Source organism: Sciurus carolinensis, chromosome 4, assembly GCF_902686445.1.
Source record: "Sciurus carolinensis chromosome 4, mSciCar1.2, whole genome shotgun sequence".
NCBI lineage: Eukaryota > Metazoa > Chordata > Mammalia > Rodentia > Sciuridae > Sciurus > Sciurus carolinensis.
In genome coordinates this window covers 7,780,977-7,794,698 of record NC_062216.1, presented here as the reverse complement: position 1 = coordinate 7,794,698, position 13,722 = coordinate 7,780,977, and the positions used below count along the sequence as shown (strand labels likewise).

Genomic DNA, 13,722 nt, shown 5'->3' with positions numbered 1-13,722 from the left:
CTGGGCCAACGCCCCGCTTCAACGATCAGCAGCTCGGCTGGTCTTGTGTCCTCCTTACCCCGCCACCCCTTTACTTTCAAAGTCAACCTCAAACATCATGTCGTTCACTCTGGAAATGTTTTGACCATGGCCTGTCGCCACCATGTCTCTGCAGGGGAAGGGACCCCCACCAAGACAGAGGAAGGCGAGGTTCTCTCAGAGGACAGGTGTTTCTCCCCGTCCTGGCCCACCCACCCAGGATTGGCAGATGGAACCGGGGCAACAAGTATCGTCCTCCACACGTGTGCACACACACAACAGCACACAGGCACACACAGGCTCCTCAGCATTCCAGAGCAAGTCCCTGAGTCTCCTCACTGAGCCACAGCCAGTGGATGCCCTGTGGGCAGGGTGGCAGCCTCCGGTGGTCAGGGACTCCTGGTGTCCCTCAGCTTCTCAAGCCTCTGCTAGTGGTGTCTATGTGAGGACAGCCTGGTTTCCCAGTCCAAAGGCAGGGGGACCCTTCTGTGATGAGAAATTGGAATCTAGGAGAGCCCATCCCTGGGTGCCCAGGGCAGCCCCAACACCCACAGAGGCGGCGTCCTGGTTCTGGACACCTGAAGCCGGTCGGAGCTGGAGGTCCCCCTTAAGAATACCCACTTGTCATGAGATGCCACAGACGGGATTGTGCAGAAGACCCCCATGCTTGAGCTCTAGCTGTGCAGGACGGCTGGGCCTCCTGGCTGGTGGAGAGGCACCTATGCTGGTGCAGACTATGAAAAGGCAGGAAAGCTCTTGTCCTCACTTCGGTGTTCCAGGATCAGTGAACTCACTGGAGGCGAGGTCCTTACAGACTGGGGCACCAGGGTGCCGAGCTGGGCTGGTGTGGGCAAGGACCTTGTGGCTTCCAGTCTGGGGCTGGGGTGGGTGTGGAGGCTGTGGCCACCGCACGGTTCATCAGTCAGTGCATGGCCTCTCGGATCCTTCAATAAGTAGATGGCATGAGAGGCGCAACTGCCAAGGAAGGTGAGAGGAGGGTGGGGTGGCGGTTCTGACCCCAGGAGAAGCAGCCTGGAGACACAGGACCACGGAGAAAGAGGTGTCTGAGCCTGACCCCTGGTGGGGATAGGCGGTACTGCAGTTAACTTGGAGAGTGACCTCCAGCTCAAATAAGAGTTGCAGAGGAGTGTCCTTGGTACCCAGAGAGATGGACAGAGGCATTTTGTAAAAACACCAAGTTCACGAACAGACGCTTCTCAGCTGAAAATTCTTACTTCCAAAATTGTTCTCAGCCCTTGGTATCAGCTCCCACTTGTCCACAGATACAAAGTATATAGGGGTATGTATGCCAAGCCATGGAGAGAAACAGACCCCCGGGAAACGCTCTCTGTGCTCCCCACATGGACACGGTACCTAAGGCAGATTCACCTCTTGCCTGGAGGAGTCCTCAGCCTTTACAGCCAAGAACCCCAACATGTCTCAACATTCCGTGGCACAGGGTGGCTGAGTGACCAGGTGCTCAAGCAGAGGACGTGTATGATTGCTGAGAGGCTGTCCTCCCTGCTCCCAAGCTCGTGACTCTCAGACCGAGTTGGGGGACCTTGGGTGGAAGTCAAGGCAATCAGATGGAGCCACAGGGAGGCGAGAGTGGGACGAAGGGAAAGGAATTTATGTCGAAAGCAGTGAAAGCGGAGCCCAGAATTTGGGGACCCGTCCTTCAGACACCGACACTGAGTCCCACCTGGTCCCGACATTTGACTCTGAGCCTCATTTTCCTTTGTGTCTGTTGACCCTCCAGGCGCCTTCTCCCTGTCTGTGAAGGACGTCACCACCCAGGGGGAGATGGTCAAGCACTATAAGATCCGCTCTCTGGATGAAGGGGGCTACTACATCTCCCCCCGGATCGCCTTCCCCTCCCTCCAGGCCCTGGTGCAGCACTATTCCAGTAAGGGGGTGTCCGGGAGGGCCGGGGGCTTGTGCCAGAGGAGCTCCTGGGGTGGCTATTGCTAGGATCCCAAATTGTGTGAATCGCCTTCGGGAGGGGGTGGGGGACCCGAAGCCAGACCTCAGGAGCCGGCCACTCTCCACCGAGCAATTCACAGTCAGTGCCTGGTGCCCACAGCTGGGGGCGATCCGGCTCCCATGTGAAGTCTGGCTGCTGGGGTGGCCTCCAGCCCGTCTTTTCTTCCCTGGCACAGAGAAAGGCGATGGTCTATGCCAGAGGCTGACGCTGCCCTGTGTGAGCCTGGCGTCGCAGAACCCCTGGGTCCAGGATGAGTGGGAGATCCCCCGGCAGTCCCTCAAGCTGGTCCGGAAGCTCGGGGCCGGGCAGTTTGGTGAAGTCTGGATGGGTGAGTTGTGGCAGTGGTGCCCTCCCCGCCGTGCATCACGGGGCAGGGAGTTGCCCGAAGGTCAACGGCTCAGTGTGTGCACAGCCCGTCCTGGAGGCCTCGTGAGGGAGGGGCAGAGGCCAGGCCCAGACGCTGAGGGGACGCACGCGTGGTGGTGACGGAGAGGACAGAGTCCACTCTCCCAAGCCCCTTCTCAGCCCCCGGCTGACTTTGTCACCACTCTGTGACCTCGACTGACTTGCTGACTCTGCTGCCTCAGCTCACCGGGCAGAGCTGTGTGTTAGGCATGGTGGGCCACTAACCAGGAGTTCCAGAGCCTGCTTGCAGACCAAGGCCACCGCCTCCAGAGTGTGACTTTGGTCCTCTCCTCTCCTCTGCAGCCAGGGGCAGCTCCCGCTCACACGGCACTTTCACTGCTTTCCTTTCTGCCTGCTCTGAGGCACTAGGTCAGGGTCAGCTCCTGAGGCCCCTGACGTCTTCCGCCCAGGCCTGGCGGGAGCTGCAGCCGGGTCCCTGCGGAGGTGCAGCTTCCCTGGGAAGGGCAGGTCTGTCATTGTCTGTTACTCAGTATGATGACACCCCACCCCCATAAATCCCTCCACTGTCTGAGGCTCCAGTGTGGCCAGGGGACTGAGACGGTCACATCCTCGCCAAGATGGACACACGTTCATCGCCCTTGGGGGATGCACGCTCCAGCTCTGGCCTCAGGTCCTCACAGAAGGGTCTAGCACCTGGAAGCTCATGTCCATTGTGGTGAAGGCTATTCTCTGAGCATCTAAACGGCTCCTTTATTCCCCACCCCTCGCCCTTGGTCAGGCTATTACAAAAACAATGTGAAGGTGGCCATCAAGACCTTGAAGGAGGGAACCATGTCTCCAGAAGCCTTCCTGGGCGAGGCCAACCTGATGAAAACCCTGCAGCATGAGAGGCTGGTCCGTCTTTATGCTGTGGTCACCGAGGAGCCCATCTTCATTGTCACCGAGTACATGGCCAGAGGTGGTGCCCCCAACCCCTGCAGAGGACCAGGCTCAGAGGGTGGGAAATCTGGGCGGGTCCCTGGGTTTGCCAGGCCAGGGGATCTCCACAGGACCTCCACCAGGTGTTGCTGGTGCAAGGGGGGCGGGAGGGAGGAGGGCTGTGTCCTCGGCTCAGGAGCCCTGCAGCCAGCGCTTCCGGAGAGCATCTTCTGCACCCAGGGCACTTGGATACCCACGGGGAGGGAGAGCCCTCGGCCAGGATCCAGAGGGCTCTACTCACCCTTCCTATTGATGAGACTTTTCACAACTGTGTAAACATTGCACAGCAAGGGACCAGAGGCAGGGCGGGGCAGCCTCTGAGGCCCACAGTGTGCTCTCAGGGGACAGTGGGTGCCAGATCAGCTCTCTCCATGCCAGCGTCTTCTTGTAATGCTTGGAGCTCAGGGCAGTTTCCCTGCCACTGAGGATGTTGGGAGCAAGGCAGGAATGTCATGTCCTGTCGGGAAGTCCCCCAATCCCAGAGCCACTCCCACTCCCCTGGCCGTGGGACCTCAGACAGCTCTCTGAACCTGGCTGAGTTCACTCTGGGTGGCTGGGCGCTGCCTCAGGGGTGAGACTTGGGGTTCCGTGAGTCCCAGGGCCGCTTCAGGCAGAGCTTCCCTGGTGCATCCAGAGACCCGGGAGAGCAGCGCCTCCTCCTGCCCCCGGCCCTCAGGTCACCATGCAAAGTGGAGTTGTGCCCTCTCTCTTCTCAGGATGCCTGCTGGACTTCTTGAAGTCGGATGAAGGCAGCAGGTTGTCCCTCCCACGACTGATTGACATGTCGGCCCAGGTTGGTGAACTACCCCCTGAGAGGGCACCTGAGGGGATTGCATCCTCCTCTGAGTCCCGTGGCTTCAGTGAACCCGCTGATGAGAGGTTGCATTGGTTAGATTTCAGATGGACTGTGAAGGACAGAAAGTAATAATGACATGAATGGGTGAGGTCCAGCTATGGGCAGGGTGGAGGCTCCGTCCATCAGGAACCTCAGCGTGTCTTCTTACTGTCCGAGATGGTGGCTCATGCTCTGCCATCTTGTCCCACTGTGTCTTACTGCCACACCGTCAGCAAGCAAGCCTGTGAAGCAGTCTCCATCCTGGGCAGCAGTGATGGGGTGAAGCTGGCCCGTTGGGCAGGGAGGGAGGACAAGTGTCATGGGGAACCCAGAGAGTGGCAAGGATGAGCAAGTGTGCTCCATGTGGCCATTCTTCCTTACACGGTGCCACCAGTACCTTCAGCAAGGCATGGATCTGAGGACACAGGGTGGGCCCAGACAGCTGGGCAGGCCTGGGACACACAGGAGTGCTGGGGACATTGCCTCTCTGAGCCCTATAGAACTTCTACCATCAGGGAATCTTCTCAGCCATCCTAGATGTGTCCTCAGTGTCCCTGGGGTTCACATGCAGAACTTCCCAGACTCTGTGAGGGGAGAGCAATAAATGAGGAGGGAGGAGCTTTCCTCCCCTGGGGATTGTAGCTGGGGGTTCTAAGTAGCAGGAAGACACAGGTGGCCCTGTGTGTGTCTGTTAAAACTGGAACTCTCTGCAAGAATGCTGTGGTCTGTGGTCAGCCCCCAAGATGGGTGCTCACATGTGCACACACAGAGTTACAGAGGGGACCCTCCCCGCCCACGCCTCCCACCAGCCCTCCCCGCCCTGTCCCTCATTATCAGCAATTAGTATCAGTGCAGGAACTGAGGTCTCTGTGCCTTTTTTCCATGAGGCAAGAGACGGGTTTAAGCAACTGGCGAGATGGTTATGGAAAGTTGATGCTGGTAACCTGTGGGGGCCACACAGTGGCGACAAGCCCGTCCCCTCCCTTCCTTCCTTCCTTTCTCTCGCCCTCTGCTGTCTTTTCCAGTCCCCACCGCAGGAAACCTTGGGTCACCCGGGGAAAGGCCAGGAGAAGCCATCTGAGCCCAAGACCTAGATGTGGTCAAACATCTGGGGCTTAGGAAACCAGAAAACCAGGACCTCCCGGACAGCTTCTAATCACATTCGGGTCACACTGCGCCTCACCCCGCATGCCAGAGCACACACACACACAGGCACGCGTGCACACGCCAAGTGCAGGGACCTCGGGGCTCTCCTCCCCTTCCCTGGGGTGGGGTGCAAAGCACAAAGGGCGCTTCCTCCAGGCCAGCACTGGCCCGCCCCATGCGCCCAGCCACAGCCCCACATGCCCTGCTCTGCAGCCTTGTGGCACCGTAGCTGGCACCTGGTACCTGCCACGCCTGCCTCCTCTGCCCAGAGCACTTTGTCTCTTCCCCACCCTACAAAAATCCCAGTCAGCTCAAGACCCGAGTCAGTGTCATTAGGTGTCCCTGGACACTGGAGGAGGTCACCTGGCTCTGTTCTCTGCCTCAGTTCCCTCACCCATTGAGGGTGAATAAGCCTTAGCTAAAAGGCACCTCAGCTAAAAGTCTCCAGAGTGGCATGAGCTGGCAGTGGTGGCCTGGTGTGGCCTGAACCGTGACAAGGCCCCTCTTGAGCGCCTCTGCTCGCCTGGGTTCCGAGTACCTGGTGTGGCAGATGCAGGTTAGCGCCTTGGCCACGAGTCTCTTGAAGGCTGTCCGCCACCTTGATCTGGAGCCCCACCCGCCACGTTGCAGGTCGGGAGCCCTCGGAGGCTGAGAGGCTTGCTGCACGGGCTCCAGGCTCCGGGCAGAGTGCTCACCAAGGAGAGGCCCTGTACTCTCTCGGCCTTCCTCGCCCGCTCTCGCCTCCCTCGCCCTCTCTCGCCTCCCGTCCTCTCAGAGGCCTCCCTTGCTCTGCCTCCATCCTGCCACTCAGCCGCCTGGAAGCGGAGGGCAGGAGGGCGACAGCAGCCCTGGGCTCTGAGGACAGCATCTCTGCTGCGCTGGGCCTCTGGGCTCACCCAGCTGGGAGCAGTCCCGGCCTCTTTCTTCTCCACCCAGGAGGACCCAGGGCCCTCCCAGTGGTAGCCGCCCTCCATGCATCCATTAAAAAGCAAATCGGAGGAGCCCACCCTGCCGCTCTGCCCCCACAGCCTTGCCATAGCTTGAGCACGTTCCCCGGACAGGTGGCAGGCGAGGGTGGTCAGGTCCTTGCTCTCTCCAGGGCCAGTGTGGCGGGCCCTGGGAGGGGAGGCCCCCACGCTGCCCTCACGGTGGGGCCTGTCTCCTCAGATTGCCGAGGGAATGGCGTACATCGAGCGCATGAACTCCATCCACCGAGACCTGAGGGCGGCCAACATCCTGGTGTCTGAGACCTTGTGCTGCAAAATTGCAGACTTTGGCTTGGCCCGGATCGTTGACAGCGAATACATGGCCCAAGAGGGTGAGCGGAGCCACAGGGAGACCTTCCCCACTCCCGAAGCCCCCGAGCTCCTTGGTGCTGCGCTGCAGAGCCTCTCTGAGGGACCAAGGGAGGGCTCTGGGGTCCCACCGATTTGGCCTTCCCCTAAATGTGTGTGGCAGAACAGAAGTGCCTCAGGACCTCCCGTCAGGCATGCTCTGGCACCTGGAGGGGCGAGGCGGCTGCGCAGTGCAAGCCCCCGGCCTCGGAGACAGGCGCACATCAGCACATCAGGGTGCGGCCGTCCTACTGGACCCTCACGTTCACTCTTGCTTCATCTGGCCTCATGAGCCGATTTGAGTTGCAAATGCTTTTCCCACTTAGCTCCTATGAAGGCGCACGGAGCTCGGCTTCCACAGAACACGCTTTGGAAAACATGGCTTCAAGGCGCGGGCAGCCTTGGACAGATGAGGGTTTCCACAGGGCTCTCCTGCTTTCCTCTTACGGTCCATGAGTCGAAATCCGCTCCACAAGGGGATCTGATACCTTTAGCAAGCAAGCATGAAAACCAGCAGACGCGGGGGAGCCCTCGGGGACTTCCGGCTGGCTCATGGATGGGAAACCAGTGCTGAGCCAAGAGGGCTGCCCTGAGTGCCACCCAGGGCCTTCGCTTTGAGGACTACCTGAGGCTGGGATAAGTTAATAAATGGCCTATGCCGTGTCCCTGCCACCTACTCTCTTTCTAAAGACCCTAACGACAGTGGGAGGTGGTCTTCGTGTCCTGCACTTTCTCAGGCACATGTGCTCAAGGGTCCTCATGACCTGGGAGCATCTCTGCAGTGTCCCGTGGCCGAGCTCTGTGAGGCCCAGCAATGAGGGCAGGCGGGGAGGCAGTGGGGACAGCGGACGTGGCCTCACAGAGCTGCCGGGGCTTCTCCCACAGGGGCCAAGTTCCCCATCAAGTGGACGGCCCCGGAAGCCATCCACTTTGGGGTGTTCACTATCAAAGCGGATGTGTGGTCATTCGGAGTCCTCCTGATGGAAATTGTCACTTACGGGCGTGTGCCGTACCCAGGTAGGCTCCTCCTGCAGCCCCCACAGTGCTCCGCTCTCCTGAACGACCCTTGTCAGAGTGCCACCCCTCCGCTGGGCCTGGGACCCAGGCCTGCCTTCCAGTTGCAGGATTCTGCCCCTTTACCAACATCGCTCTGGGCCTCAGGGCTGTGCTCAGTAGAGGTCGAATAAGCCCCCTAAAAACAGCAGCCAAGGTAAAGGTCAGGTCTAAACAGAAGTTCACCCAGTAGCTTGTCATCTGTGGAGAACAGTGGTCCCTCTTTGACCTTAGCCTAGGGCCATTCCTGAAGTCTGTCCCTGGGCAGAACCTGAGCCCCAGCCTCAGTTGCAAGGTCCCAGGCGGCTCTGCCACCTGCAGGGAGCAGGCTCTATCGGTGGCAGGAGACTTAGTTTTCCTGGGCAGGGGACCTAGACAGGGTCCCATCCTCAGACAGATTGTCTGATTCAGAAAGAAATCTACAGCCTCATCTCCAGTTCTCCAGACAATAGAAAGGAAACTAAGTTGTGTTTAAAGGCAGTGCCAGCTGGGCAGCCAGGTGACCAACCAGGAGGAGACTGAGCTGAGCCTGTGAGGGCAGCTCTCCTCCTCCCAGGTCCAGTGTCCCCGAGGGTCACTTGAGTGGCACATGCCCTCTGGTCACCACCCTCCCCCATAGGCTCTGTGCCCTCCACCTGCAGGCATGAGCAATCCCGAGGTCATCCGCAACCTGGAGCGGGGCTACCGCATGCCGAGACCGGACACGTGCCCGCCCGAGCTGTACCGTGGGGTCATCACGCAGTGCTGGCGGAACCGGCCTGAGGAGCGGCCCACCTTCGAGTTCCTGCAGTCGGTGCTCGAGGACTTCTACACCGCCACCGAGGGCCAGTATGAGCTGCAGCCCTAGCCACTGCTGGCTCCAGGGACTCCCTGCCTTGGCCTCATACCAAGGATGCCCAAGCCTGGGACCAAGGTCGAACTTAACACATTCACTTCCAGCTCTCCGTCCAGTCAGACAGGCTGCTAAGGCAGGGAGGAGTGCATGCCGTTCCTCAGGTGGGAAGCCAGGAGGTAGAGTGGCTTGGTAGGTGGGACTCTGGAGCTGGAACCAAATAGAAGCCTACTTTTCACTAGCTATGTGCCCTTGAACAAATTACCTATCCTCTCTGTGCAATCCATTCCTTGTTTGTAAAATGGGAATAGACCGTTTGTGTTTGTCAGCCAGTCCAGGAAAGAGTTCAGAGTGCCCAACAGGCCATTAGGTGATTGTCATCGCCTAGGGCTTCAGTGCTGCCGACCATAACCTGAGGCCGGCCCCAGCAAGCTCTGAGGGCGGGGCCTCGGCGGGAGCCGCTCCCGATCGGCTCCTCCCAGACGTCTGCCTTAGGCTGCGCACTGCGCTGGGGACTTTTCCGTAATAAAGCCACGAGCGTCTGACGTGTTCCGTGTCATTGCTGGCCACACGCCTGGATATTGCACGCAGGTTGTGCACACGCGAGCTGATGAGGGAACCATAGGCGACGCGGACCCAGCTGTCCCTGCCCCTCGAGGCCGGCAGGGGGCGCCCTCACCCCACAAATCGTGGGCCTCTGGGCCTGTGTCCTGGAGTCCTGGGAACCAGGGTTTGGGGTCCTGCGAGAGACCCGCTCCTCGGCTCCGGTGGCGGCACAAGGGCTGTGACTTGGATGGTACACCAAGGCCCGTGGGGGCTCCCCTCGGTCACGGGGCTCCCCACTGTCCTGCTTTTGTTTTGTTTATAATAGCCTTAGTTTTTTTTGGAGCAGTTTAGGTTTACAATAAATAAATAAATAAGCACCACGTGGACAGTCCACTTGCTCCCCGCCCCAGCTTCCACCATCATCTTGAAGTGGTGGGTTGTGTGCTCGATCGACGGCCAGTATCAACACCTTACCACCAAAGACCACCGTGCACATTAGGGTTCACTCTGTGCAGGGACAAGGACAGCTTCAGGTGGCTGCCCTCAAAATCCCCTGGCTCCCTACTGCTCCCCACCCGGGGCTGGGCCGGGCTGTGTGCGTCTGGGAGTGTCCCTTCCAGGAGCGCCCGGGGCCCTGGAATCACAGCCCAACGGGTGCTGTGGCTTTTCCCAGCTCTGATGTGCAGGCGGCACCTGCAGAGGCTGGAGGAGACCAGCACCCTCGGGCTCATTGGGTGGACGCCCTGCTCCCCTCCCAGGTCCCCTTCCCAGATCTTCTGGAGAGGAGAGGCCAGGGAGACTCTCTCCACCAGGGGGCGCGGTGACGAGGTTTCCTGGTGCACTTTGGTTCCCCACCTAAGATTAGAGGGACAAAGCCCTTGGCATCCCAGCCAGGAGGTGAAATGTGAGAGCGATGGAGAGACGGTGGGTCTGGGTGGGGAGGGGGCTGGCAGAGAGCAGGGATGGGCCAGGAGGCGGAGGCTGAGAGGGCATGGCTGCAGCCACAAGCCTCCACCTCTCCCCCAGTAAGACAGACTCCCCCAGCAGGAAAGGTCGGATGTCTGGGCCACTCAGACCCCGTGAAGGGAGTGGCAGCAGGGCCTGGGGTCAGACGCCTGGGTCAAACCAAGGACTTGCCCCCAGGACTTCTTACCTGACTTCTCTGAGCCTCATCTGTACAATGGGCCCACTACGGACATCCCGGCGTGGGCTCACTGGGAGGCTCGGAGGTAGCAGTATCGCGAGGCATTGCCCCTTGGCGGTGCCCCGCCCCTGTGGCCCTCTTTGCAGGCCTCTTGCTTCATCCTCGGGCTGTGGAGCACTTCCACAGCCTCCCCACCCTCAGGCAGGACTCCAAAAAGAGCACACCCCGTTCCAGGGGAGAGCCTGGCTGGCCCCAGCCCTGGCCAGCAGTGTGACCTTGGGGGAGCACTCGGTTCCTCCGGCCTCGCTTTTCCACACATGGTGCCTCCCTTGCAGGGCCTTCTAGGGCTTGGGGGGCCCTCCGGAAGTGGAGCAGGGCATGGGTGTGCCAGGGCCTCTGCCTTGAACGCACGGCGGGGCGGCTTCGACAACAGACCTTCATCTGTGCAGTCCTGGGCTGGAAGTCCAAGATCAAGGTGTGGGCAGGGCTGGTTCCCCTCCCCCTTTTTTTTAAAAATATTTTTTTAAGATGTTGATAGACCTTTATTTTATTCACTTATTTTTATGTGGTGCTGAGACTCGAACCCAGTGCCTCATACATGGTAGGCAAGTGGTCCACCACTGAGCCACAACCCCACCCCGTCCTCTTGAGCTTCTCGCCCAGGCCTGTGGATGCATCTCTTCCCTGTGTCCTCACCTCACGTGGTCCTCTGTGTATGTCTGTGCCCCAATCTCTGGTGTGAACAAACCTCCCATCTACAAATAAGGAAAAAGCAAGCCGGAGTCCCCGGCACCAGCCATGAGCAGAGCCCACGTGAAAACCCGGATTTACTCCAAAGACAAAACGGCCCTTAGCGATACATTTCATGAGCGTGTCCCCCACATATTCCTTTAGATACTCGAAACCAGACTCCAGTTTTCCCGGGCCTCATGGTGTCTTCTTCGTCCTGTTTTAAAGCAGAAGAAGACATGTAACACAGAGTGGGCGACCTGGGGCTGGTTTCGGTGCGCTCTGTGGCGCAGGCTCACTCGTGCTGCCGCCTGGCTGCCTCCGCGCCCGGCACCCCACCCATCCCTGCAGCCCCGCTACCCGGGTGGCTGAGTAGGGCGCTGCGACCCGCATGGTGGAACCGGCAGCACGGGCCTTCCTGCGACTGCTGTTCCACCCGGGTGATCCTGAGGCTCCTCCTGTGTGGCACGGTCAGACCCTGTTCCTCTTTGAGGCTGTGTGGATGGTCACCTTTGGCTTCTCCATCTGTTGATGGTGGGCTTATTTTTGCCTTTGCCAGGAGGGCGCAATGCTGCTGGGAACAGGTGTGACGGCGGACGTCTGTCCTGGACCCGCTACCCGATCAAGTGGTGGTTCCGAGTTCCATCTCCGCACACGCTGGGCCTTGGGCACCCCCGCAGCAGTGCCTTGGCTTCCAGTTTCTCCACATCCCCACAACCCTCCTGGGTGTCTGGGTTTGTTGGTTTGTTTGTGTTTGCGGGGTGAGGTGGAAGGTGTTCTTTTAACAGTAATAACCCCACGTTTTTTGGCTCCGTCCCCACAGGACCCCAGTTCTCTTTGATAGGCCCCTGGTGGTTCTGGGGTGTTCTGTGTGTTCCTGACGAGCTTCGTCAGGCCCAGTGCCTCCGAAGTTCTGCTGCCCACTCTGGGCCCTGGGGTGGGGCTTTGTAGGCCCAGCTGGGGCACTCAGTGGGCATGGGGCTCCCCGGGCTCCACACTCCACAGGGTCCAGAGGGGGCAGGAGTACTTCCCTTTGGAAAAACCTGGGCTCTGACCTTGGGAAAGAGTCTGGTAGATTTCCCGTGGGGCCCCAGCACTGCCCCAGAGGCTCATGGAACTTGACTGAGGCTCACCTGCTCTTCCCAGGCCGACCTGCATCCCAGTGGCCAGATGTGTGACCCCTCAGAATGCCTGACACCCAGCCTCTCAGGGTGTAGGTACGAGCACGTCTGGCTCCAGGCCCTCGGTCTCAGGGCTGTGGCCAGGGAGCTGGAGGGACACCTGGGTCTCCAACAGGCTTGTTCCAGCTGAGCTCAGAACACCTTCTCACTTAAAGAAAGATCAGCACTTGACATGTTTAGAATCTTGATACCACCCAAAGAGGACCTCTTTAACCCGTCGCCACAGTGAGGATGAAGTGCCAGGGACTTTATGAGCACTAAGAGCTGGGACTTCTGATCCTCACGGTACAGATGAGGAAACTGGGGCACAGGGAGGGCAAGTGACTGGCCCAAGGCCACACAGCTGGAAGCTGGGGAGTGGAAATTCACCATCGTCCTTCCTGGAGGAAGAATCGGGCGGAGATGTTTGAACTGTGCTCCTCACACTGTGGGAGTGGTGGTGGGCTCCCAGGGGGCGGGGCTGCAGCGGGTGGGGGCAGGACTTCCACCCCCACTTCAAACTCAGCCCTCCTCTTGGTCCGTTTCACTTATCTGATTGACTTACATGAGTCATTAGCACGAAGCTCAACGTCTGCATGCCTTCTGAGAACCAGGCACCGAGTCCAAATGCCCCCCACCTGTGGGCAGCCGTGCTGCTCACAGGGGGGAATGAGGCCTGGAGGTGGGAACTGCCCAAGGACCAGGGCCACACCGCAGGAGCTGCGGCCAGGCCTGACCTCCGTGGCATCCCCGGCTCACCTGGGCTTCCTGGTGCACAGGCGAGAGTTCAACTTCAAAAAGCAGAAGTGTGTGTATCAGAGAAATCTCCAGGCTGGACGGTCTCCTTCCCTGGCCAGTTCGTGGAGCACCGTATGGTGTCCTTACTCCCAGGCGTGGGGCTCCCCGGGCTCCGCACTCCACAGTTCACCAGCGGCTTCCCGTGCCCACCTGCCGGGCCTCCTCACAGCACCTCCCAGGCCAGCAGCCGTCCTCGCTTCTCTTCATCCTGGACAGCAGGGGGCAGAGACTCAGGCCGTGCCTCACCAACTGACCCCTAGAAAGTGGGGAGCCTGACCTCACATCCTGGGCTCCGATCCCTGCTAGCACCTAAGGGACCCAGCAAATGGCACTGAGACCAAAGTGCCTTCGAGAAGTTGCGGAACCAGGTGGACATAACCCCCAGGCCTGCAGAGCGGCCCCAGGGCCGGGACAGCGGAGAACAAGGTTAAGCAGACCGTTCGCAGAGGATGACAGGAGGGCTCGGGAACACAGTGGAAAAGAAACAAGAGAGACATCCGGTGCTGATGGCCACCAGGCCTAATGGACCCACGCTGGATTCCATCACAGCGGTCCCTGGAGAGGTGAGGTGGCCACAGTCCCTGTGCATGAGCTCAGGATCTCTGTCAATGATTCATAGAGTAACAACTCTGCCTGACATCACTGAAGGCCCAAAAATAGCCCTCAGGGAGTGTCCGGGAGATAGTGGCAGAGTTAGAATTTGTGGGCGTGTACGAAAAAGTCTAAGTGGCACCATGGGGATTTTGTGACCTCCTGGGCCCTTGTTTGACCCTGAAGAGATACAGCTCTTGCAAGACAG

The 13,722-nt window shown here is 59.6% G+C and overlaps 1 protein-coding gene across 6 annotated transcripts in view; it reads left to right on the top strand.

The window, feature by feature from the left end:
- Blk (BLK proto-oncogene, Src family tyrosine kinase) overlaps window positions 1–9,421 on the top strand; it is a 56,260-nt gene extending 46,839 nt beyond the window's left edge. For 4 of the 6 annotated variants that reach the window (XM_047549351.1, XM_047549352.1, XM_047549353.1 and 1 more), the window contains 7 exons: window positions 1,778–1,924; window positions 2,178–2,330; window positions 3,147–3,326; window positions 4,063–4,139; window positions 6,495–6,645; window positions 7,547–7,678; window positions 8,356–9,420. In XM_047549351.1, coding sequence (XP_047405307.1) covers window positions 1,778–1,924; window positions 2,178–2,330; window positions 3,147–3,326; window positions 4,063–4,139; window positions 6,495–6,645; window positions 7,547–7,678; window positions 8,356–8,561 — 1,046 coding nt within the window. In that variant the 3' untranslated portion in view covers window positions 8,562–9,420. Of the gene's footprint in view, window positions 1–1,777; window positions 1,925–2,177; window positions 2,331–3,146; window positions 3,327–4,062; window positions 4,140–6,494; window positions 6,646–7,546; window positions 7,679–8,355 lie in introns of all 6 variants that reach the window. The other 2 variants (XM_047549356.1, XM_047549354.1) reach the window with 1 other exon arrangement.
- The last annotated feature ends 4,301 nt before the right edge of the window (window positions 9,422–13,722 follow it).